Raw genomic sequence first — 24,305 nt, forward strand, 5'->3', positions numbered from 1 at the left:
TTGGCCTTGGGCAATCGGTCTGTATTAATGCAACATCTTTTTTTAGACCCACTTTTGTAAGCATAAATTAAGTATAAAGAATGCAGTTTCCTGGTACATTATTATTCCTTTGATAAACAGAACTATAAAACAATTCACTAATTTTACATTGAGCATAATCTACAACCAAGAGCTTCCATTTATATTGACAAGATGATTTTAGATTAGAATGCTGTTCTGTTATTTACTACTAAAACTTGCATATTAAGAACACTGTTAAAGAAAGAAAACAATAATGTTTGGGTCCAATATTAGTGTCAAAGGTAAACTTTTTTCCCCAATACAGATGTTCTGTTATACTACAGTTAGATCATGAACTACATACTGATGGGTAGTTAGCTGGTGTATGGATCAGAATTTTAATTTTCTTAACAAGGAGAAAGCAGATGGTCCAAATATTCTCCCTTGTCTACATATACCTTTGCGTGGGGCTTCTCAAATTTTTTTTAAATGAAGGTTCAAGTTTCTCAGCAACTTGCACATGATGACTGACAGGTGGCTTTAAAAATATGAATTATGAATTTGTTAACTCCCAGAAAGGGGAACCACCTCCTGTAGCCTGGTTACTGTACACGTCCCCTATTGTTGTGGGTACTGCAGTGATCTTCGAACTTTGTTAATTGCATTGGATGAACAAAATCTGGGGTGTTGCTACATTGAGTTCTCAGCCTGCTTTGAAACTTTGGTGGTACCATAACAATTTTGCTCTCAACAGAAACAAGACAAGGAGCTTATTTGCAATTTTCAGAATCTGAGGGACCACGCACCTCACTTTATTGACAAGACTGCAGAAAAAGTTAGTACTCCATCAAACTTCTACAACTGTACTGTGAAAAATATATTGACTGGTTACAACACAGCCTGGTTTGGAAACTCAAATGCCCAGGAATGCCAAGTCTCCAAAAAGTTGTAAACCTGGCCAAGTCCATCACAAGCATTTGTTAAAAGCATTCATGAGAGGTACTGCCTTGAGAGGGCTGCCAATGGCCTGATCACAATCTTTTCTCACTGCTACCTTCACGCAGAAGCCGGAGGTCCAGCATCTCCAGTCCAACAGCCATCAGGTTCTTGAACCTCCCCATACCTTAACCATCAACTACCCCAAAAGATGTAGCTGCACTACTTAAATGTCAATTTTTTTGTACCAATGGCAACTGTGAATACTAACTATCCTTTGATGTTTAGTATCTCTTTTTGTCTTGCATTTGTGGTAATTTAATCTTTTACTATTGTAGTTGTTTCATCTTAAGCCACTTTCAGGTGGAATAGCTGGGAGAATGCAGCTCCAGAGCCGGCTGCGAGTGTGTGTGAAGCAACATTCAGGTCGCAGCGCTGAAGGAGCTGTTCTGGTACCTGAAAAGTCCACAACAGGTAGAGGTGCTGCAGAGCAAACACCGGCTCCTGTCGACTGTGGCCGTAGTCCCGCCCACTTTCAGGTGCCTAGGGGGAGCGCTCAGAAGCGGAGAATACATCTACCCGAGGAGGGTTGGGTAAGTACTCCTTGGGTCAGGGTTCTCCGCTTTCAGGTGGCCTCCCAAAAGCCATATTTGGGTGTTTTAGGCGGCTTTACCTTGGGGTATTCTGGCCACCTGAAAGCGGCTTTACATAACTGTTTGGCTGCAGCAAGAATTTAAATGCATCTGTACATTGTTTTTATGTATATAACAATAAACTCACACTGAATTATGGTTTTACCTTGCATTCATTTGGAAAGAAATAGTACTCTAAAAGGACTATTATATTTGAACAATGTCTATTATTTAGATTCAAAAGAAAAATGGTCCCAGGAATGTGTTATAAATCAAGCAATTGACTAGTTTCTTTAAAATCATTTAGTACGGGAAACACACAGCTCACCAGTAATTTTGTAAATCTTAAAATGAAAACACTAAATTTCTATTACATCTAGCACAAGCAGTCTAAAACAAAGCATGCTCTTCAAATCCATGAGAAGGAAGAAAGATCAAGCATACAGATAAGATCAATTTCTGACACTAATTTCATTTGTTCTTATTTGCACATTTTAGTTATGAACTTGAAGTCTTTTTTTTTTACTTTGGCCACCTTGGTAGTCACTGTGGAGTGGCCTCTCCAGGGTGCAAGCCAGGGCAGAGTTGATATGGAGATCCGTCTGTTGCCCTTACACAAGTCCCCCTCTCCATGCTACTGACAGGTCCAAAGGAACAACAAAGGTTGATACAGTTTGGTGCCAGCAGCACCGCAGGAGTTGCCGAGCTGGTGCTGAGTACAGCAGTCAGCTGCCTTCAGGACTCCAGATTTTTCTTCAGAGTTTACTCCCAAAGCTTTTCCCATGACCGGGCATAGCCACAAGGCAGCAGAGGTTTGAAATCAGAGTTTTACCTCTCATAGGTGAGTTACCATCCGTGGTTAATGAACTCCACCTGCCTAGAGCAACTGGTTTCAAGATGCCTGAGGCCCAGCTTTGCCTCTTCTCCTGTCAGTGAGAACAGCTCTACTGGGCATAAGAACCATGTCATACGTGAAGGCCAGGAGTTGGATTTGGCTGTTAGAGTCGCACTCCATGAAGCAGTTGGAGCTCGTCCCCACTATCACCCTTCAACCTACATGTCTAATTAAAACAATGAATGTAAACATGTTATTAAATAGCCTTACCTTTTCTGTGAAAGGGGTGTTATAACATCTCATGAGCAGGAATGTACACAGAATTTCCATTACAAACAAGGTTGCAGGAATTTGGGAGAGAAAGAGTTCACTGGAACTGCATCATAACATATTTTTCCCATACATGGTAGATGAATAAATATGCAAATGGCATACAATTTTTTTTTCATCATTAGAATTTTAACATGCAACCTTGCTGAAAAAATTCTAGAAAAAATATTGAGACACTGTGGAGCCATATACATCAAGTTAAATTCTCTTCAAACAAAAACAATTGTGCAGTCAGAAAAAAACCACTACTTCTGAACTATTCTGCACCTTCCAAACACAAGAGGTTCAGCCTGGTCCACAACTACTAACAATTTTCCCTTGCCAATATCTCCTAAAAAAAATGCAGACATAAACAGTGTCTGATACAGACATTCATACCTGTGGCACAAAGGGCAATAAAAGTCTGTGCGTGCTTTCTGATCAATGGCAGCTTGTCCTCAAGCAGGGTAAGCTTCTTCAGAATGTGTTCAATAAAGTCATGTGGGGTCACGGCGGCAAGGTTCCACTTCAACTTTCCCAAAACTACCAACTCCCACTCCTGAAAAATAAAGATTATAACGGCCTGTCATTAAAACATAGTGGAGGAAGGCAACATTTGAGAACAAAATAAATATTCAGGAGTTTCAAAAGAGGATCATATTTTCAAACAAATGGCTGATATCACTGGACAATGAGCTTCCTGAACACCTCTGGGTGTATTTTATGAATTTTAGGCTAAGCCCAAAATTCACTTTAAAATTTTCCTATCATTTACTGTTTTTGTAAAAAAGATGTAACCTATTTTTGTGATTTGCTGTCATATTTTAAGTCGACATCAAGCATACAAAACCTGGAAGTGCAACACGTCATTGAAAATTCATTTTCTGCATTCGCACTTGGACTTCTTCCCTGCTGATCTTGGTGCAGTCAGTGAAGAACACGTGAAAGGTTTCACCAGACATTGTGACCGTGGAAAAGCAGCATCAGGGCAACCAGAATCCATCAATGCTGGCCAACTATTGTTGAGCACTGGTGCAAGAAGCATCAAATATGGAGTAAAATGAAAATTAGTGGCAAAACATTCGAGGTCAGTTAAACTAACGCAATGCCTCAGCGTTATTATGCAATTAAACATGCTAAATTCAATAACAGTTAATTAAATGTTTCTCCAAAATCTGAAATTATCTATGTTCATCTTGAAGTTGCCTATCATTATCCCCAATTATTTTTCAGGAAGCAAACCTTTTGGGGAAAAAAATTGTCCAGTGCACTAAGAATGTTTCTTAGTAAATTTTTGAATATCTCCCTCCAGAGGGAGCTACAGTCCATTTGGACCATTGATTTCATTGTTAAAAGGGGACCGATTTTAAGCTCATACACCTCCAATATATTTCAAATGTTGGACTGAGCATCATTACTTTATTCAGCAAATAATATAAAAGCAGTGATTGAAATTACACTGTTGCAGAACAAATACAATTAACAATAATGCACACTCTGATCTCATTTTAATTTCTGGGCCTTATCTCATTCAGTTATTATCCTAGAGGTCGTCTAGAGACAAGCTTCTGAATCTCAAGAGGAAAGAAGGATCATTTTCAATTGAGGTGAGACAAAACCTCTAAATATAGATTTTCAAATCTTTGGTGTCCTCGACTTTGGATGCTCAGTTATAAGACATGTGCACTTGAGATAAGTATATTAAAAGGACCTCATCGGGTTAGCAAGTGGACCAGGCACACATTCAGCCATGGCTATTTAGAATCACAGAACAGACAGGAGGGCAAACAGCCTCCTCAAGTTTTGTTCCTTCATTCTTTGGAAGTTTCTGAATGCATTGACATGATGTTTACCCAAATGTACAACTAATGAAAACTAACTTTTTAAAATGTCAATTTCAAAATTCTACATTCAAAATGAAACATTTGAATCTTTGGACATATGGGATGCAGTTTAAGATACCAAATAAGAACACCTTCATAATTGCAGTTGCTTTTTCTGTAAATTATGTTGATTTCTGTTGGAATATTTGTTGAAAATTAAATTCAATCGTCCCAGGGGAAAATAACAACATTAGATTTTTTATTTGTGCTCTGAAGCAACACATTATAACATTACCAGGAGTTCATGTGGTCTGATGGAGTTGTCAGTGTAAATGCAAAGTTTTTCTGCTGAGAGAGGAATCGTCTCTTTGAACTTGGACGCAAGGAACATACAGACAGCTCCAAGCAGCTGCAGGTGGCGTTTGGTGGTCGGTACAACTGACAAGAATCTGTCCAGGTAATTCACTGCCAAAGGAAAGACTTCCTCCTCGCACTTTTGCTCCTCGCAAACCTGAGGGGGGGAGGGGGAAGAAAAATGGGCTAAAAAATGAGGTCATAGGAGAGTAGAGAGTGAGACCCTGGGCCCCGACTTAAGTCTTCACTGTCTCCATCTGACAAACACCCACTGACCCCCACAGTCCCGTCCACACTCTTCCCCACAGTCCCGTCCACACTCTTCCCCACAGTCCCGTCCACACTCTTCCCCACAGTCCCGTCCACACTCTTCCCCACAGTCCCGTCCACACTCTTCCCCACAGTCCCGTCCACACTCTTCCCCACAGTCCCGTCCACACTCTTCCCCACAGTCCCGTCCACACTCTTCCCCACAGTCCCGTCCACACTCTTCCCCACAGTCCCGTCCACACTCTTCCCCACAGTCCCGTCCACACTCTTCCCCACAGTCCCGTCCACACTCTTCCCCACAGTCCCGTCCACACTCTTCCCCACAGTCCCGTCCACACTCTTCCCCACAGTCCCGTCCACACTCTTCCCCACAGTCCCGTCCACACTCTTCCCCACAGTCCCGTCCACACTCTTCCCCACAGTCCCGTCCACACTCTTCCCCACAGTCCCGTCCACACTCTTCCCCACAGTCCCGTCCACACTCTTCCCCACAGTCCCGTCCACACTCTTCCCCACAGTCCCGTCCACACTCTTCCCCACAGTCCCGTCCACACTCTTCCCCACAGTCCCGTCCACACTCTTCCCCACAGTCCCGTCCACACTCTTCCCCACAGTCCCGTCCACACTCTTCCCCACAGTCCCGTCCACACTCTTCCCCACAGTCCCGTCCACACTCTTCCCCACAGTCCCGTCCACACTCTTCCCCACAGTCCCGTCCACACTCTTCCCCACAGTCCCCTCCACACTCTTCCCCACAGTCCCCTCCACACTCTTCCCCACAGTCCCCTCCACACTCTTCCCCACAGTCCCCTCCACACTCTTCCCCACAGTCCCCTCCACACTCTTCCCCACAGTCCCCTCCACACTCTTCCCCACAGTCCCCTCCACACTCTTCCCCACAGTCCCCTCCACACTCTTCCCCACAGTCCCCTCCACACTCTTCCCCACAGTCCCCTCCACACTCTTCCCCACAGTCCCCTCCACACTCTTCCCCACAGTCCCCTCCACACTCTTCCCCACAGTCCCCTCCACACTCTTCCCCACAGTCCCCTCCACACTCTTCCCCACAGTCCCCTCCACACTCTTCCCCACAGTCCCCTCCACACTCTTCCCCACAGTCCCCTCCACACTCTTCCCCACAGTCCCCTCCACACTCTTCCCCACAGTCCCCTCCACACTCTTCCCCACAGTCCCCTCCACACTCTTCCCCACAGTCCCCTCCACACGCTTCCCCACAGTCCCCTCCACACGCTTCCCCACAGTCCCCTCCACACGCTTCCCCACAGTCCCCTCCACACGCTTCCCCACAGTCCCCTCCACACGCTTCCCCACAGTCCCCTCCACACGCTTCCCCACAGTCCCCTCCACACGCTTCCCCACAGTCCCCTCCACACGCTTCCCCACAGTCCCCTCCACACGCTTCCCCACAGTCCCCTCCACACGCTTCCCCACAGTCCCCTCCACACGCTTCCCCACAGTCCCCTCCACACGCTTCCCCACAGTCCCCTCCACACGCTTCCCCACAGTCCCCTCCACACGCTTCCCCACAGTCCCCTCCACACGCTTCCCCACAGTCCCCTCCACACGCTTCCCCACAGTCCCCTCCACACGCTTCCCCACAGTCCCCTCCACACGCTTCCCCACAGTCCCCTCCACACGCTTCCCCACAGTCCCCTCCACACGCTTCCCCACAGTCCCCTCCACACGCTTCCCCACAGTCCCCTCCACACGCTTCCCCACAGTCCCCTCCACACGCTTCCCCACAGTCCCCTCCACACGCTTCCCCACAGTCCCCTCCACACGCTTCCCCACAGTCCCCTCCACACGCTTCCCCACAGTCCCCTCCACACGCTTCCCCACAGTCCCCTCCACACGCTTCCCCACAGTCCCCTCCACACGCTTCCCCACAGTCCCCTCCACACGCTTCCCCACAGTCCCCTCCACACGCTTCCCCACAGTCCCCTCCACACGCTTCCCCACAGTCCCCTCCACACGCTTCCCCACAGTCCCCTCCACACGCTTCCCCACAGTCCCCTCCACACGCTTCCCCACAGTCCCCTCCACACGCTTCCCCACAGTCCCCTCCACACGCTTCCCCACAGTCCCCTCCACACTCTTCCCCACAGTCCCCTCCACACTCTTCCCCACAGTCCCCTCCACACTCTTCCCCACAGTCCCCTCCACACTCTTCCCCACAGTCCCCTCCACACTCTTCCCCACAGTCCCCTCCACACTCTTCCCCACAGTCCCCTCCACACTCTTCCCCACAGTCCCCTCCACACTCTTCCCCACAGTCCCCTCCACACTCTTCCCCACAGTCCCCTCCACACTCTTCCCCACAGTCCCCTCCACACTCTTCCCCACAGTCCCCTCCACACTCTTCCCCACAGTCCCCTCCACACTCTTCCCCACAGTCCCCTCCACACTCTTCCCCACAGTCCCCTCCACACTCTTCCCCACAGTCCCCTCCACACTCTTCCCCACAGTCCCCTCCACACTCTTCCCCACAGTCCCCTCCACACTCTTCCCCACAGTCCCCTCCACACTCTTCCCCACAGTCCCCTCCACACTCTTCCCCACAGTCCCCTCCACACTCTTCCCCACAGTCCCCTCCACACTCTTCCCCACAGTCCCCTCCACACTCTTCCCCACAGTCCCCTCCACACTCTTCCCCACAGTCCCCTCCACACTCTTCCCCACAGTCCCCTCCACACTCTTCCCCACAGTCCCCTCCACACTCTTCCCCACAGTCCCCTCCACACTCTTCCCCACAGTCCCCTCCACACTCTTCCCCACAGTCCCCTCCACACTCTTCCCCACAGTCCCCTCCACACTCTTCCCCACAGTCCCCTCCACACTCTTCCCCACAGTCCCCTCCACACTCTTCCCCACAGTCCCCTCCACACGCTTCCCCACAGTCCCCTCCACACGCTTCCCCACAGTCCCCTCCACACGCTTCCCCACAGTCCCCTCCACACGCTTCCCCACAGTCCCCTCCACACGCTTCCCCACAGTCCCCTCCACACGCTTCCCCACAGTCCCCTCCACACGCTTCCCCACAGTCCCCTCCACACGCTTCCCCACAGTCCCCTCCACACGCTTCCCCACAGTCCCCTCCACACGCTTCCCCACAGTCCCCTCCACACGCTTCCCCACAGTCCCCTCCACACGCTTCCCCACAGTCCCCTCCACACGCTTCCCCACAGTCCCCTCCACACGCTTCCCCACAGTCCCCTCCACACGCTTCCCCACAGTCCCCTCCACACGCTTCCCCACAGTCCCCTCCACACGCTTCCCCACAGTCCCCTCCACACGCTTCCCCACAGTCCCCTCCACACGCTTCCCCACAGTCCCCTCCACACGCTTCCCCACAGTCCCCTCCACACGCTTCCCCACAGTCCCCTCCACACGCTTCCCCACAGTCCCCTCCACACGCTTCCCCACAGTCCCCTCCACACGCTTCCCCACAGTCCCCTCCACACGCTTCCCCACAGTCCCCTCCACACGCTTCCCCACAGTCCCCTCCACACGCTTCCCCACAGTCCCCTCCACACGCTTCCCCACAGTCCCCTCCACACGCTTCCCCACAGTCCCCTCCACACGCTTCCCCACAGTCCCCTCCACACGCTTCCCCACAGTCCCCTCCACACGCTTCCCCACAGTCCCCTCCACACGCTTCCCCACAGTCCCCTCCACACTCTTCCCCACAGTCCCCTCCACACTCTTCCCCACAGTCCCCTCCACACTCTTCCCCACAGTCCCCTCCACACTCTTCCCCACAGTCCCCTCCACACTCTTCCCCACAGTCCCCTCCACACTCTTCCCCACAGTCCCCTCCACACTCTTCCCCACAGTCCCCTCCACACTCTTCCCCACAGTCCCCTCCACACTCTTCCCCACAGTCCCCTCCACACTCTTCCCCACAGTCCCCTCCACACTCTTCCCCACAGTCCCCTCCACACTCTTCCCCACAGTCCCCTCCACACTCTTCCCCACAGTCCCCTCCACACTCTTCCCCACAGTCCCCTCCACACTCTTCCCCACAGTCCCCTCCACACTCTTCCCCACAGTCCCCTCCACACTCTTCCCCACAGTCCCCTCCACACTCTTCCCCACAGTCCCCTCCACACTCTTCCCCACAGTCCCCTCCACACTCTTCCCCACAGTCCCCTCCACACTCTTCCCCACAGTCCCCTCCACACTCTTCCCCACAGTCCCCTCCACACTCTTCCCCACAGTCCCCTCCACACTCTTCCCCACAGTCCCCTCCACACTCTTCCCCACAGTCCCCTCCACACTCTTCCCCACAGTCCCCTCCACACTCTTCCCCACAGTCCCCTCCACACTCTTCCCCACAGTCCCCTCCACACTCTTCCCCACAGTCCCCTCCACACTCTTCCCCACAGTCCCCTCCACACTCTTCCCCACAGTCCCCTCCACACTCTTCCCCACAGTCCCCTCCACACTCTTCCCCACAGTCCCCTCCACACTCTTCCCCACAGTCCCCTCCACACTCTTCCCCACAGTCCCCTCCACACTCTTCCCCACAGTCCCCTCCACACTCTTCCCCACAGTCCCCTCCACACTCTTCCCCACAGTCCCCTCCACACTCTTCCCCACAGTCCCCTCCACACTCTTCCCCACAGTCCCCTCCACACTCTTCCCCACAGTCCCCTCCACACTCTTCCCCACAGTCCCCTCCACACTCTTCCCCACAGTCCCCTCCACACTCTTCCCCACAGTCCCCTCCACACTCTTCCCCACAGTCCCCTCCACACTCTTCCCCACAGTCCCCTCCACACTCTTCCCCACAGTCCCCTCCACACTCTTCCCCACAGTCCCCTCCACACTCTTCCCCACAGTCCCCTCCACACTCTTCCCCACAGTCCCCTCCACACTCTTCCCCACAGTCCCCTCCACACTCTTCCCCACAGTCCCCTCCACACTCTTCCCCCAGTCCCGTCCACACTCTTCCCCCAGTCCCCTCCACACTCTTCCCCCAGTCCCCTCCACACTCTTCCCCCAGTCCCCTCCACACTCTTCCCCCAGTCCCCTCCACACTCTTCCCCCAGTCCCCTCCACACTCTTCCCCCAGTCCCCTCCACACTCTTCCCCCAGTCCCCTCCACACTCTTCCCCCAGTCCCCTCCACACTCTTCCCCCAGTCCCCTCCACACTCTTCCCCCAGTCCCCTCCACACTCTTCCCCCAGTCCCGTCCACACTCTTCCCCCAGTCCCGTCCACACTCTTCCCCCAGTCCCGTCCACACTCTTCCCCCAGTCCCGTCCACACTCTTCCCCCAGTCCCGTCCACACTCTTCCCCAGTCCCGTCCACACTCTTCCCCCAGTCCCGTCCACACTCTTCCCCCAGTCCCGTCCACACTCTTCCCCCAGTCCCGTCCACACTCTTCCCCCAGTCCCGTCCACACTCTTCCCCCAGTCCCGTCCACACTCTTCCCCCAGTCCCGTCCACACTCTTCCCCCAGTCCCGTCCACACTCTTCCCCCAGTCCCGTCCACACTCTTCCCCCAGTCCCGTCCACACTCTTCCCCCAGTCCCGTCCACACTCTTCCCCCAGTCCCGTCCACACTCTTCCCCCAGTCCCGTCCACACTCTTCCCCCAGTCCCGTCCACACTCTTCCCCCAGTCCCGTCCACACTCTTCCCCCAGTCCCGTCCACACTCTTCCCCCAGTCCCGTCCACACTCTTCCCCCAGTCCCGTCCACACTCTTCCCCCAGTCCCGTCCACACTCTTCCCCCAGTCCCGTCCACACTCTTCCGTCTCGCCCCGTCACAGTCCGGAGAGGAGCACCGATCACCCCCCGCCCCCCGGGCCCGGGTCAACCCCCCCACGACCGGGTTTGGAGCGGAGGGGGGGGGGGGGCGCCGCGCGTTCGGTCCAAACCTCCAGCATCCAGGTGGCCACCATCTTCCGCATGAAGGGCTTGATGTCCTGCTGGACGCACTTGAAGTAGGAGCTGACGGGCAGGCACCGCTCTTCCAGCAGCAGCAGGTTGTGCAGCACCCGCTCGTCGCGCAGCAAACTGGGGTCGGGCAGCGCCCTCCTCACCGCCTCCACCTCGCAGCACAGCAGCTCCATGGCCGGCGCCGGGGCAGGGACACGCTGGTGGCCCGGCTCAGCCTTGGCTCGGGAGACGGGACGCGCTGAGGCGGGGAGCGGGCAGCCCCGGGCTCCGTCGACGAGCGGCTGGACAGACGCCGAGACCGCGCACCACCTCCGGGGCTGGCCGAGGGAAGCGGGGAGGCCGGCGGCAGGGGAAGGCGCACCTCCACATCGGGGCAGGCTCCTTAGAGGCCTCCGACTCGGCCGCAAGCCGGAGTCCCGCCGCCTCTCATCGCGGCCAGTGGGAGCCGAGCACCGTCCGCCGCCGCCGCCGCCGCCGACCCTGTGGCGGGGTGGGGGGAGGGGGGGGAGCAGTGGCTGAAGCGGCGGATTTAATGGTGACTGAAAGCCCGAGTCCGCCTCCCCGCGCGATTCGCGCTCGGGAAACTCCACATGGCCCCGCCCCCAGGCCAACCCTGACATTGATTGGCAGGGCCATTGGCTCCACCTCCTGCTCGATGATTGGCAGGGACGGGGAATGGGGGCGGGAAGCAGACTCATTGCCAACAACTTCCACCCTGCCCTCGAATTCACCTGGACTCCCGTCTCTTTCTGGATCTGTCGGTGAAATGCACCGTCAACCGCTGGATCACCCCCAGCCACCTCCTCCCCAGCCCCGCTGGATCACCCCCAGCCCCGCTGGATCACCCCCAGCCCCGCTGGATCACCCCCAGCCACCTCTTCCCCAGCCCCGCTGGATCACCCCCAGCCACCTCTTCCCCAGCCCCGCTGGATCACCCCCAGCCACCTCTTCCCCAGCCCCGCTGGATCACCCTCAGCCACCTCTTCCCCAGCCCCGCTGGATCACCCCCAGCCACCTCTTCCCCAGCCCCGCTGGATCACCCCCAGCCACCTCCTCCCCAGCCCCGCTGGATCACCCCCAGCCACCTCCTCCCCAGCCCCGCTGGATCACCCCCAGCCACCTCTTCCCCAGCCCCGCTGGATCACCCCCAGCCACCTCTTCCCCAGCCCCGCTGGATCACCCCCAGCCACCTCTTCCCCAGCCCCGCTGGATCACCCCCAGCCACCTCTTCCCCAGCCCCGCTGGATCACCCCCAGCCACCTCTTCCCCAGCCCCGCTGGATCACCCCCAGCCACCTCTTCCCCAGCCCCGCTGGATCACCCCCAGCCACCTCCTCCCCAGCCCCGCTGGATCACCCCCAGCCACCTCCTCCCCAGCCCCGCTGGATCACCCCCAGCCACCTCCTCCCCAGCCCCGCTGGATCACCCCCAGCCACCTCCTCCCCAGCCCCGCTGGATCACCCCCAGCCACCTCTTCCCCAGCCCCGCTGGATCACCCCCAGCCACCTCTTCCCCAGCCCCGCTGGATCACCCCCAGCCACCTCTTCCCCAGCCCCGCTGGATCACCCCCAGCCACCTCCTCCCCAGCCCCGCTGGATCACCCCCAGCCACCTCCTCCCCAGCCCCGCTGGATCACCCCCAGCCACCTCCTCCCCAGCCCCGCTGGATCACCCCCAGCCACCTCCTCCCCAGCCCCGCTGGATCACCCCCAGCCACCTCCTCCCCAGCCCTGTCTCCTGCATGGACACCATCGTGTTTTCTTTCTCTCTTCTCTCAGTCTCTCCATTCGGTCCTCAAGATGAGGCTTTCCGTCTTCTTCCGGAAACGTGGCTTCCCCTCTGCCATAGTTGATGAAGCTCTCGCACACACATTTCCCGCAGAGCTTCCTCCCCCATGGCAGAACGGAGCCTTGGCTTTTCACCCGCTTTCAGCATCCTCCTACCAGCTCCAGAGGCATCCCACTGCCCGCTGGTCACATTTCCTCATCTTTCCCTCCCCCCTCTCCTTTCACATGGTCTCTCTCCCCCACCCCCACCGCCATTTCCCGGTCGAGTCATCCTGGCGCTTGCCCCCGCAGCTAGAGAGGTACAATCCGTTCACTTCCTCCCTCACCACCGTCCAGGGACTTGGTCAACCCTTCCAGGTGAGGCATCTCCGCCGACGTGATCTATTCGATTTAGCGTGCTCAGTGCGACCTCTTCTGTATCGGTGAGACCGAGCATGACTGACTGCACATTGCCAACACTCTGCCTGCAATCTGGAGTTTCCGGATGCAAATCATTTTTAACTCCCCTTCCTAGTCCCTGTCTGTCCTCGGCCTGCTTCACTATAACCCACCACGTAATGGTATGTAATTTCCAATTTCAGGTAGCCCATACCCAAGGTGACCCTTTCTCATTGCCATATCACTCCTCCTAAGTTCTCACCCTGTTTCCTTAACCTTCCCATCCCTTCCTTCTCATTGCATGGCCGTTAACCTCATCCGCCTTGTCACACACCAGTCTCCATCTTCCTGAGCCCCCAACCCAGTTTCATCTACCCAATCTTCTTCCTTCTCTTTTCCCGCAACAGTTTCTGGCTCTTCTCTCTCTCTCTACTTATGGCCTCCCCTCTACACTCTCGGCCCTGAAACATGGTCGCGATTTGACGTGACTATGCCTTTACCTCCACTGTTTGAGTTCTTCAAACGGTTCTTTTTTCTCTCGCTCCATTCTCTGGTCAGATTGGCAGGATCTGTGGACTCCAGAGGACCTTCGCCCTTGGCATGGATGAGCTGTCATGCTTCCTGACAGCATTTTCTTCAGCCAGTGACAGACAGACTCTGTGCACCCCAGAGGGGGAAAAATCCCCATCAATTCCCCCACCACCTCCGCAGCTGACTTGGTGTAATCCAAGGGATAGTTTAACTTTTGCTTTCTGCAATATTTCACAGATCTGTTTCACATTAGAGTTAGGGTTTCTCCCCATTTGCCACCTCAACGCTCCTTCCAGTGTCCACTCGTTCCTTCCTCACAGTACCTGATGGTTTACTTGAACATATAAAACAGCATGGATTTGTAAAAGTAGAACAAACCTAGGCAACGCGATTGACTCTTGACGAGAAGCTAAACAGAGGAATGCGTGAGGGTGTTATTGATATGGATTTACACAAGATGACAATGTTTCTCACAGAGCACTAAAGTCGAAGCAAATGGGATTACCAGTAATTCATGGATCTGACTATAAAATACGTTGCACAGCCGGAAACAGAGAAAATGTATAAATTATCGACTACTCAAAATGTAGACAGAAATAAGCCCTCTCAACTCTAGATGTTCACAAGTTACATCAATGAACTAAAAAAGAAATTCGCTCTTACAGAATTGGACGGTAAAAAAAATTGAGATACGGTGTAAAGTTCGCTCTCACGGAATTTATAACCACTTACAGCACAGAACAGGCCAGTTCGGCCCTACTAGTCCATGCCGTAGCAAATCCCCACCCTCCTTGTCCCACTGACCAGCACCCGGTCCATACCCCTCTAGTCCCCTCCTATCCATGTAACGATCCAGTCTTTCCTTAAATGTAACCAATGATCCCGCCTCGACCATGTCTGCCGGAAGCTCATTCCACATCCCCACCACCCTCTGCGTAAAGAAATTTCCCCTCATGTTCCCCTTATAATTTTCCCCCTTCAATCTTAAACCATGTCCTCTAGTTTGAATCTCCCCCTTTCTTAATTGAAAAAGCCTATCCACATTTACTCTGTCTGTCCCTTTTAAAATCTTAAACACCTCTATCAAGTCCCCTCTCAATCTTCTATGCTCCAGAGAAAAAAGCCCCAGTCTGCACAACCTTTCCCTGTAACTCAGACCCTGAAATCCTGTCAACATTCTCTCTATTTTGTTTATATCTTTCCTATAATTTGGTGACCAAAACTGTACAGAGTACTCCAAATTTGGCCTCACCAATGCCTTGTACAATTTCATCATAACCTCCCTACTCTTGAATTCAATACTCCGATTTATGAAGGCCAACATTCCAAATGCCTTCTTCACCACACCATCTACCTGAGTATCAGCCTTGAGGGTACTATTTACCATAACTCCTAAATCCCTTTGATGCTCTGCACTCCTCAATTGTCTACCATTCAATGTATATGACCTATTTAAATTTGCCTTTCCAAAATGCAGCACCTCACATTTATCTGTATTAAATTCCATCAGCCATTTCTCAGCCCACACCTCCAGCCTTCCTAAATCACCTTTTAATCTACGGTAATCTACCTCACTGTCCACAACACCACCAATCTTTGTGTCATCCGCAAATTTGCTTATCCAATTTTCTACCCCTACATCCAGATCGTTAATATATATAACAAATAATAGTGGACCCAGGACCAAACCCTGAGGAACTCCACTAGTCACCGGCCTCCAATTGGACAAACAACTTTCTACCACTACTCTCTGACACCTCCCATCCAACCACTGCTGAATCCATTTCACTACCTCCTTATTTATACCTAATGCTTCCACCTTTTTTCCTAACCTCCTGTGGGGAACTTTGTCAAAAGCTTTACTAAAGTCCAAATAGACAACATCCACAGCTTTCCCTTCATCAACCTTTTTTGTAACCCCCTCGAAAAGTAAATAAGTGAATACAATTCTTTTACAGGCGCCTCCTTTCTTGACGCATGCACAGACCATTTTCTATGAATGACTTCTATAACGTGGGCATTGCCTGTATAGTATCCAATTCTGCAGAGGATTCGGAGAGGTCACCTTGTGGGCTGTGAGGAGGGTATAGTGAGATTTTAGGGAATGTGGACCGACAGGTTGGGCAAGACATGACAAATGGGGCAAAATGTACAGATAACCATTTTTGGTAGGAAGAAATAGACGGAATATTTTTCAAAAGGTGAGGCATTGAAAGTTGGTGGTGTTTAAAAGCATTTGGGTGTGCACACATCACTGAGCTCTAACAATGCCAGTTAATTCTGACTCCTTGACATTAGACTCAGTCAAATCTGGTCTTGCGTTCGAGCTCCGTTTCTCTGAGCTCACTTTTGCATATTTGGTCCAAGACTTTACTGAGATCTGGAGCCAGGATCCCAGCAGGTCATCGGCAGAAAGGCCGGGAGAAACTGCACACCTTCCCTCAGTTTCCCGGGCGGGAGTTCGCAACACTAGATCCACGCTCCCATTTCGGCGCCAGTGCAATGGAGAGGGCGAGTTTACTCCGAAGTGACGGGCCCAAGGGAGGCAGCGCAGTTCGCTGGACTAATTGCTCAGCTCGGTATTGCTATCTCTTGGGGTGTGCATCAGGCATAGTCCCGCCCTCAGCCGACAGGTTGTCAGTGCGTCCTGGGGAATACCAAGTCTAAGCACGGTGCAGTGGGGTTGAAATGTCCCCTTATCCGGTGAGTGACAGGATCCCTGCAGTCAGCACATGGTTTCGCCAACTCATTTGATGGGCATGCGTCTCCAAATTGTTCTCTTTTTGAATTTTAAAACGTCTTACTGTCAGCCGCTCCTCTGCTGTCGACGACACGCCAGCATTTTCCTCCCAAATAAGACTGGGCCCCCCAAAAACCTTCTGGAACCCAGTTTCAAACTTCTGGCAAATCTTTTAATCGCCGTTCAAGGATTTGTTCTGCGCACTGCATCAGCTACCCAGTGACATCCAGAGAGTTTCACGCACTAGAAGCTTTCCAAATGTCTGCCAATGCCCGTTGGATTCTTTTTCTACAGCGAGAAATAATGTTCAGGGGGGTTAAGTCGCTTCTTAAAGGACCTTGAGGTGTTTAATTTCAATGCAGAAATCCAATGTAAACACAGAAATAAAAAAAAACACAACTGGTCGAACGAGCACAATGGACACAAAAGAACCCTCCACCTTTCCATGCCGTATCTATAGTTTCATTGGAGCCTTACTCTGGGGACGGATCATTGATCTGAAACATTAACTCTGTTTCTGTCTCCACAAGGACTGCCTGACCTGCCGAGTATTTCCAGTATTTTAACTGTATCACAAATAATTAAACATGTTTCAGTTTAATAATTTCAAAACCAAAGCCGCTAAGACATAAAAACAGCCCGCAGAGACGGTTCGCATCATTTGAAACACGAAAGTCTGCAGACGCTGACATAGTAGTTAAAACACAGAAATGCAGGAGGAGCTCGTCAGGTGCAGCAGCGTCCACAGGAGGTTCGGGCTTGAGCCCTTCCCGAAGGAAAAGGCAGGCAGGCTCCGTGATTAAAAGGCTGGGATAAAGGTAAGAAAGTGCCGGGGCAGGATCAGACTAAAAGGCGCTGTTTGGCTAGGGACAGGAGGAAAGTTGAGAATTGATTGAGGAGGGATCTGGGTTGACCCTGTAAAGCAGAGCTGGGGGAAAAGATATGGGGAGGGGGGGGGGGGTGAGGGTTGGGAGGTGCTAACTGAAACTGGAGACGTCGATGTTAATCCAGTTGGAGGATGCCCAGATGGAATATGAAGTATTGTTCCTCCAACTCGCGGGTTGTCTGAGTCTGCCAGTGTATGGGCAAGTCGGCAAGGGAATGGGGCAGAGAATTGAAATGGGTGGCTATTCCCTTGCCAACATGTCTGTTCGTGGTCTCATGCACCGCCAGACTGAGACCACACACAAATTGGAGTCCAGCTTCCAACCAGATGGTATTAACATCGACTTCTCTGATTTCATTAGCCCCCCCCCCCCCCACCCCCACTATCAATTCCCTATGCCTCCCTCTCTCTCACTTTCCCCCAGCCCTACATTCATGGAGCCAACTCCCCCCACTCCCCAATCAATTCAAAATCAGATTTTATTATCATGAAAATCGTTGCTTTGCGGTAACATTACAATGTAAATATCGCTATAAATCACATTTCAAAATAAAAAAATAGTGCAAGAAAATAGGATAAACTTGAGGTATTGTCTTTGTTTCATTGATTATTCAGGACTCTGATGGCAGCGGGGAAGAAACTGTGCTTGTGCCGTTGGTGGCTCGTCTTCAGACATCTGTACCCTTTTCCTGATGGTAGCAGAGTGAAGAGGGCATGGCCTGGGTAGTGAGGGTCATTGAGGAAAGAGACAGCTTTCTTAAGACTCCCCTCAAGTAGATGTCCTGGATGGAGTGAAGACTGGCCTCTGATATTGCTGGCCCTGAACAACTCTCTGGAGTTTCTCCCCCCCCCCCCCCCCTCCAGTACTTTCATACCAGACAGAATGCTCTCCACAGTGCACCTGTAAAAACATTCAAGCCTTTGGTGACATGCCAAATTTCCAATACCAATTTTCAAATAGTAATACTCACCTTTCCTCTCTCCTGTCTATATCTAATTAACACCTTTTGTCTGTTGCCCTGTGCTCTTGTCTTTTCTTTCTGTTTCTCCAATCTTTTAATTCAGACGCCTGTCTGCTTCTTATTCATACCTTGAAGAAGGGCCCGCAACTTTGGTTATATATCTTTACCTCCTATGGACGCTGCAAGACCTCCTAAGTTCATTGATCATTTCTGTGTTTTTACTAAATTGACACGTACCCATAAGCTGTCCTGAAATTCCCTGGATTGTGTACTTTGCCACCGGCCTCAATTTATTTGCGTGGCAAGTGGATGAGTTGCTCCACTGAATTGTCCATGCGCTTCATACTGAGGACGCATTCCACATGGCGGATAATTCGCCACAGTAAGTGATCGTGTCTTAGCAGTTTGTGGAAAAATACAGTAGTCGCAGGAATACGAGGAAGCAGGATCTTCTGCTGTTTTAGTCGGACATCCAGCGTTTCCAATGTTAGATGGGTCATCTTATCGAAATATTCATTTTAAACCAATAATACTTTGCAATGTGTGTATATTTTGCAGTATATATTCAAAACTACCGGAGTGAACATAAATGATTGTCCGATTATGAACCGTTCAGCCAGTGTCCGTGATTTATAGTTTAAATATAGACGTTTCGATGAAAAATGAGCCAACTCACCTCTGGCAGTTTTTCCCCCAGTTAACAGAATGATGCTCACCGCACAAACGGGTAATTGAGATTGATTTTTACTTTTGCCCCAACCTTGAGGCAGATTTGGACGTTCCCTCAGCCCTGAACTCACCTTTGGGGTTTCCAGTGTTAAAAATATCACGGGATTTGTACTCACTTCCGTCCTCTCTCTTTTTTTTTTGCTGAAATCATCTAAAATTAAAGTTTTCGACAAGCGAGCTACAGTAAACTGGAAGGAAAAATAACAGCACAAACATTTCTCGTTACTTTCCAGGCTGAAGTTTTGCCTGTAGAATTTCTCGTGTGGAAACGGTCTTGCACATTCCTCCCGCTAAATCGAACCTTGTAATTTTGGTCGGGTTACAACCCAATCTTGTACTCAACAAGCCAAGTGCAATGTTTATTTTTGATGAAAAAGACACTTAGTAAATTCCCCATATTAAAGTGGAACCGAAACAAAGCTGACAACGTTACCAAATGCCTGGAGCATATTCCAGTGGGGGTTACAGGCAGCAGATGTGGAATTGTCCTGACCAGTTTGCCATATGGCAAATATGAGTGGTTTGTTGCATTTTATATCCCGCTCTCGTCTTCTTGTTTTGGATCTGATGAGATTAGAGGTACCTGGTCGGACACCCTATCGGTCAGAGACTCGGGTGTTCACAGTGATGGTCTGGGAGAATAAAGTTGAAACCGATCCTCCTCCTATTGAAAGACCTTGACCCGAGTTTTCAGTCACCCCAGTCAATTGATAGGTTTATATGAACTGTGTACTGAATCGTCTCACGTAACCTGTTATGGAACGATAACTTACCTCGACTGAACTTCACTTTTATAACAAGCTGTGCAGGGTTTCGGAAATATCCGATGCGATAGCAGGAAAACATTGAAGTCGACGGAAGAGGTTCATGCACTGGTTGAACAATTTCTACCAATGTTTCCGTTCGGAACTTTAGACATTCAGATAAATATGATTTTTTTGTCATGTTTTATTTATAATTTAAAATATATTTAACAATCAAATACAAACCATCCCTTTATATAAGTCCTATTGAACAGAGAAAGAATAACGAAAAATAAACAAACACAGAAAGATCATCCCATTGTCAGTGCATACACAGTAAAACATATGGGGACACGATAATACCACATTGTAAAATCTTTACAGAGGTCCGCAATGGCGCCAGTGAGGTACCTATATGCTCGAAGTAAGACTGGCAAATTTTTAGGAGGGTGGTCATCCCTCTGTCACGTCACATCGAACAACTGGAGAAATTTCACAAGCTGGAGGTCTTGGGTCACATGAAGTCCACCAGCATTGAGTCCCTGCTCATCAGAGCCCAAATGCAGTAGGTGGGACACGTCATCAGCATGGATGACCACCGTATGCTGTTCAGGACTGAAGACTGGAAGGAGACCTCAGGGTTGTCCACACAAGCGCTCTGAAGATGGTGTGAAGGAAACCCTACGAGAACGAGAAAATCCCACTGGCAGCCCTGTTCTATGAATCCTACACATGTTTTGAAGACAGGCACTGCCAAAAACTAATGGAAAACAATATATGGCATCACAAAATAGCAGCCACAGTTATTACATAAAAGAGATCCAGTGCCCCCAGTGTGCTAGACTCTGTGCTTCCAGACTGGGGCTGCAAACTCACCTTCATGTGCACAGATAACCATATAACCATTTACGGAGCGGAAACAGGCCATGTTGGCCTTTCGAGTCCGCACCGGTTCACTGATTTTGTGCGCCCTCGTCAGGCATTGGTCCCGGTAGATCTTCATTCAATAACGATGGGCGAATTCAATGCAGGTGGAATCTTAATGAAATTGAAAGGAAGATTCTTTCAGTCAGATCAGTCTCAGTCAGTAATCTGTGTATGATCAGAATGCAAAACACAGCAGATGCTGCAACTTTGACATTAAAATGAGTTGAACTGTACAATGTCGTGTCTTCTTCCCATATATCCCTTCCCGAGATTGTTTGTGATCTTTTCAAGTGGGATGCAACTCTTCATCTCTGAAGACCACTTATCCATGAGTAGATGGGAGTCAGACTTCCAAGTTACTGCTATGCACTTCCTGGCCACATGTAAGGCAATTCCTGTGAATTTAATTTGAGAATTAGTTAGCCATCTACCAACCATAGTAAAGTTCCCCAGAAGACAAAGCTCTGGGTTTACTGAGAAGGTGACACTCATGATCTTAGGTTAGTGGGTGGGAGATGGCTAACAGAAACCGGAAAAGTTAATGTTAATGAACTAATCATATTTCATCTGGGTACCCTCCAACCAGATGGCATTATCATGGACTTCTCCAGTTTCCGTTAGCCATCCCCCTCCCCAAATGTCTTCTTTCCTGTAGCTCTATCTCTCTATCTCTTCCCATTTCCCTTTGTCTCCTTTACCACAGCTCTTTCTCTGGTTAGTTCCTGCAGAGGCAAAACTTGAAAGGGCATTGAAAGTAATACTGTACCCCTTTGTTACCTTAGCGTCATCATGAATTGACCAACAGATGAAAGTTTTAGCTTTTACTACATTGATGGCCAGATGAGAAATCTTACTGAAATGGAAAGACGATTCATCCCCTACTCATACGCAGTGGTTATATGATGTAATGCCCTATTTAAGTTTGGAGAACATTAGATATAATACTAAAGATAGAAAGTTTCAATGTATATGGTTGTGGGGCGCATTCTTAGAATTTTATTCTAATTTCAATAATAATCACAAGTTGCACCACCACTGCTCAGCATGAAGTAGATGACGAATGTGTGAATCTAATGTACTCCATGTGTAGGTTTCTGGGTGATTAGAATTTCACAGAAAGCTATTTTGATGGCTTTGATTGAAAACAGATGCATACTTAAAAAGCTGTAAATTCAATACCAAAAGGGTTAAAGTTCATTTATTGGATACTGGTTCACTTACCCTGGAAATAATTAAACACACATACTTCTTTAGAAGTATGAATACTATACTGGAAAATTGAACAAGGAGTTTAAGGAATACATTGTCCATGTTGTAATATTGTATGAACATAAACCAGAAATAAGTGCATCCATTTCCTTATTCTTAAATATTGAGTGTATTTCCGGGACCTTGCCACCATCCCTCTTCTTTTGACTCTGTGTCCCTGCGATTTCTTCTCAGTGTCAAACTCAAGCACCTTCGACAACATAAGGTGAAGCATAAAAGTCCATGTACAAGGTTCCTCTAATGAACATTAAAGGTCAATTTGAGGTCTGCTGTAAATGAGTATGATTTTTTTTGACAGTAATCTTTTTAATGTCCTTTTGGAGTGTAATACCCCATTTAGTTATTACAACACTGACTCCCATCCCTCTCTCGATCTCTATAAACCTGGTTTCACACTTACATTTTGGAGAGTAGAGTACATCTTAATTATAAATTTAGGTGTATTCCCCAGCCAAATACCTCGTTCCATTTCACTAATTTCAGGTGGGGCCAAGTTTGCCCCCTATCTTTCTCTTAGGAACGATTTTAGCTGGAGAAAACAAAAGAAAGTCTCCTCAAGCACTTTGTATTTATTTCTTAATTATTCAAAAGACATGAGATCCTTCCACATAACAATCATCAATACATATTATTCATTTATCATTCCATGAATCAATATTTTGCTACCCAAATTCATATGTAGCAACATATTTTTACATAATGGTGTTCTTAATGATCTAATACACTATTTATTTCTTTTTCCAATACACTCATTTATTTCTTGCCATATTCTAATCATATACATTAATATAGGGTTTTTTTTGGTATTAACTTAACATTCCACTTGTAAATAAAGTCTTCCACTGTCCTGTCTTTTATTGAATTCAATCCCATTTGGATCCAAGAAGAGGGACTGTCTTCTTCAAAAGAGGATGATAAAAATCTTGCTTGTGCTGATAAATAATATTTCTTAAAGTCTGGAAGTCTAGATCCTCCTAATTTATAGTCCCATGTTAGCTTTTCCAATGAAATTCTCAGCAATTTATTATTCCATAGGAATTTCCTTATGTAATTATTCAATAATTTAAATATTTTTTTAGGTAGGGCAATAGGAAGTTATTGAAAAATATACTGTAATCTTAGCATCACTTTCATTTTAATACAATTTACTCTTCCCACCAGAGTAATCGGTAAATATTTCCATTTTTATAAATCTATTTTTTTCTAAAAGAGGAGTATAATTAAATTTATTTCCAGTTCTCTCTGTTTTTATATCAGATTCCAAGAATCTGCAGTCTTGCACTTCTCAGATTTATAATGAATATTTAAGAAAATGATGGCAACTATAGAGACAGAGGGGAGCACAAATATTATTTGAACACATGACTTCCTTTTGTCCCATCATTATTCTAGCATGAAAGAATGACTAAGGATCCCATAACAGCTCAGGTTTCATTATTAGTGCAGTCAAACTTAATGTCTAGTGAGGAGATCATTGGTATCAATGCTTCTCAAGAACTAAAGGACACAAGTACCAGAGTGAGTCTGCATTGTGGAAACAAATCTGACAATTCTCTTAAAGAGTCCATCCAGGGGACCACATCAAGTGAAATGCAGGAGAGTCTGCCGCATTTGCAGTGACCAAGAGGAGGAGCTTTGGTGATGGAGGCTGGTCCAGACAGGAAGAGCCTTTGACAGGGAGACAGGGGACCAGAGCAGAGCCTAGAGTATTATAGGATTATGACTGGACCGAGCGTTGTGCTGGATTCCAACTGGAAAGCCACTGTAACTTTGTATTTAAATTCCATATTTGATTTGCTTGTAATATTGATACTAATGTTCAAGTTAAAAGCTACTTTTGTCATGGTTAATGTCGGGAAACACAAAAGTCTTCAGACACTGTGATTTCAGTAAAAGCTCAGAAATGCTGGAGGAACTCAGCAGATTTTGCAGTGTCCATAGGAGGTTGTGATAGTACAGATCTATCACCAATGTACATAGTGTATATAGTTACTGTATCTAGACTGTGCTTACAGCGATTGGCTGAGAGCTAAGCCACACCTATTGTCTGGGCCTTAAAGGGTTGTGTCCCTAGCCAGGTCAGATCATTCCGGACTGGTCGGCCACCTATGAAGAGCTCCTGTCTTTTGCTAATAAAAGCCTTGGTTTGGATCAACAAGTCTTTGGTTCTTTCGACGAGCTCTACAGAGGTAAAGATAAATTACTGATGTTTTGGACTTGAGCCCTTCTTCACAGTATGGATAAACAGGCAGCGCCTGAATAAAAGAAAT

At 49.4% G+C, this 24,305-nt stretch overlaps 2 protein-coding genes across 3 annotated transcripts in view; one reads left to right on the plus strand and one right to left on the minus strand.

The window, feature by feature from the left end:
- The window catches only part of LOC138748950 (G1/S-specific cyclin-D2-like), a 31,931-nt gene extending 20,141 nt beyond the window's left edge, over positions 1-11,790 (minus strand). The window contains exons 1-3 of one of the 2 annotated variants that reach the window (XR_011348328.1): positions 11,064-11,790; positions 4,831-5,046; positions 3,112-3,271 (exon numbers count right to left, since the gene is read on the minus strand). Coding sequence is in view for 1 of the 2 variants with exons in the window: in XM_069909903.1 (XP_069766004.1) it covers positions 3,112-3,271; positions 4,831-5,046; positions 11,064-11,783 (1,096 nt within the window). In the remaining variant the exon portion in view is untranslated. The remainder of the gene's footprint in view (positions 1-3,111; positions 3,272-4,830; positions 5,047-11,063) is intronic. The other variant, XM_069909903.1, reaches the window with a different exon arrangement.
- A 61-nt stretch (positions 11,791-11,851) lies between these two features.
- LOC138748009 (uncharacterized) lies at positions 11,852-12,886 on the plus strand. The gene has a single exon (XM_069907709.1). The coding sequence runs from the start codon at positions 11,852-11,854 to the stop codon at positions 12,884-12,886; it is 1,035 nt and encodes a 344-aa protein (XP_069763810.1).
- Positions 12,887-24,305: the final 11,419 nt, after the last annotated feature.

The sequence above is a fragment of the Narcine bancroftii genome, chromosome 13 (genome assembly GCF_036971445.1).
Source record: "Narcine bancroftii isolate sNarBan1 chromosome 13, sNarBan1.hap1, whole genome shotgun sequence".
NCBI lineage: Eukaryota > Metazoa > Chordata > Chondrichthyes > Torpediniformes > Narcinidae > Narcine > Narcine bancroftii.

What these genes read in the sequence shown, in the direction of transcription:
- LOC138748009 (XM_069907709.1), top strand. Translation starts at nt 11,852, where the DNA reads ATGCACCGTCAACCGCTGGATCACCCCCAGCCACCTCCTCCCCAGCCC.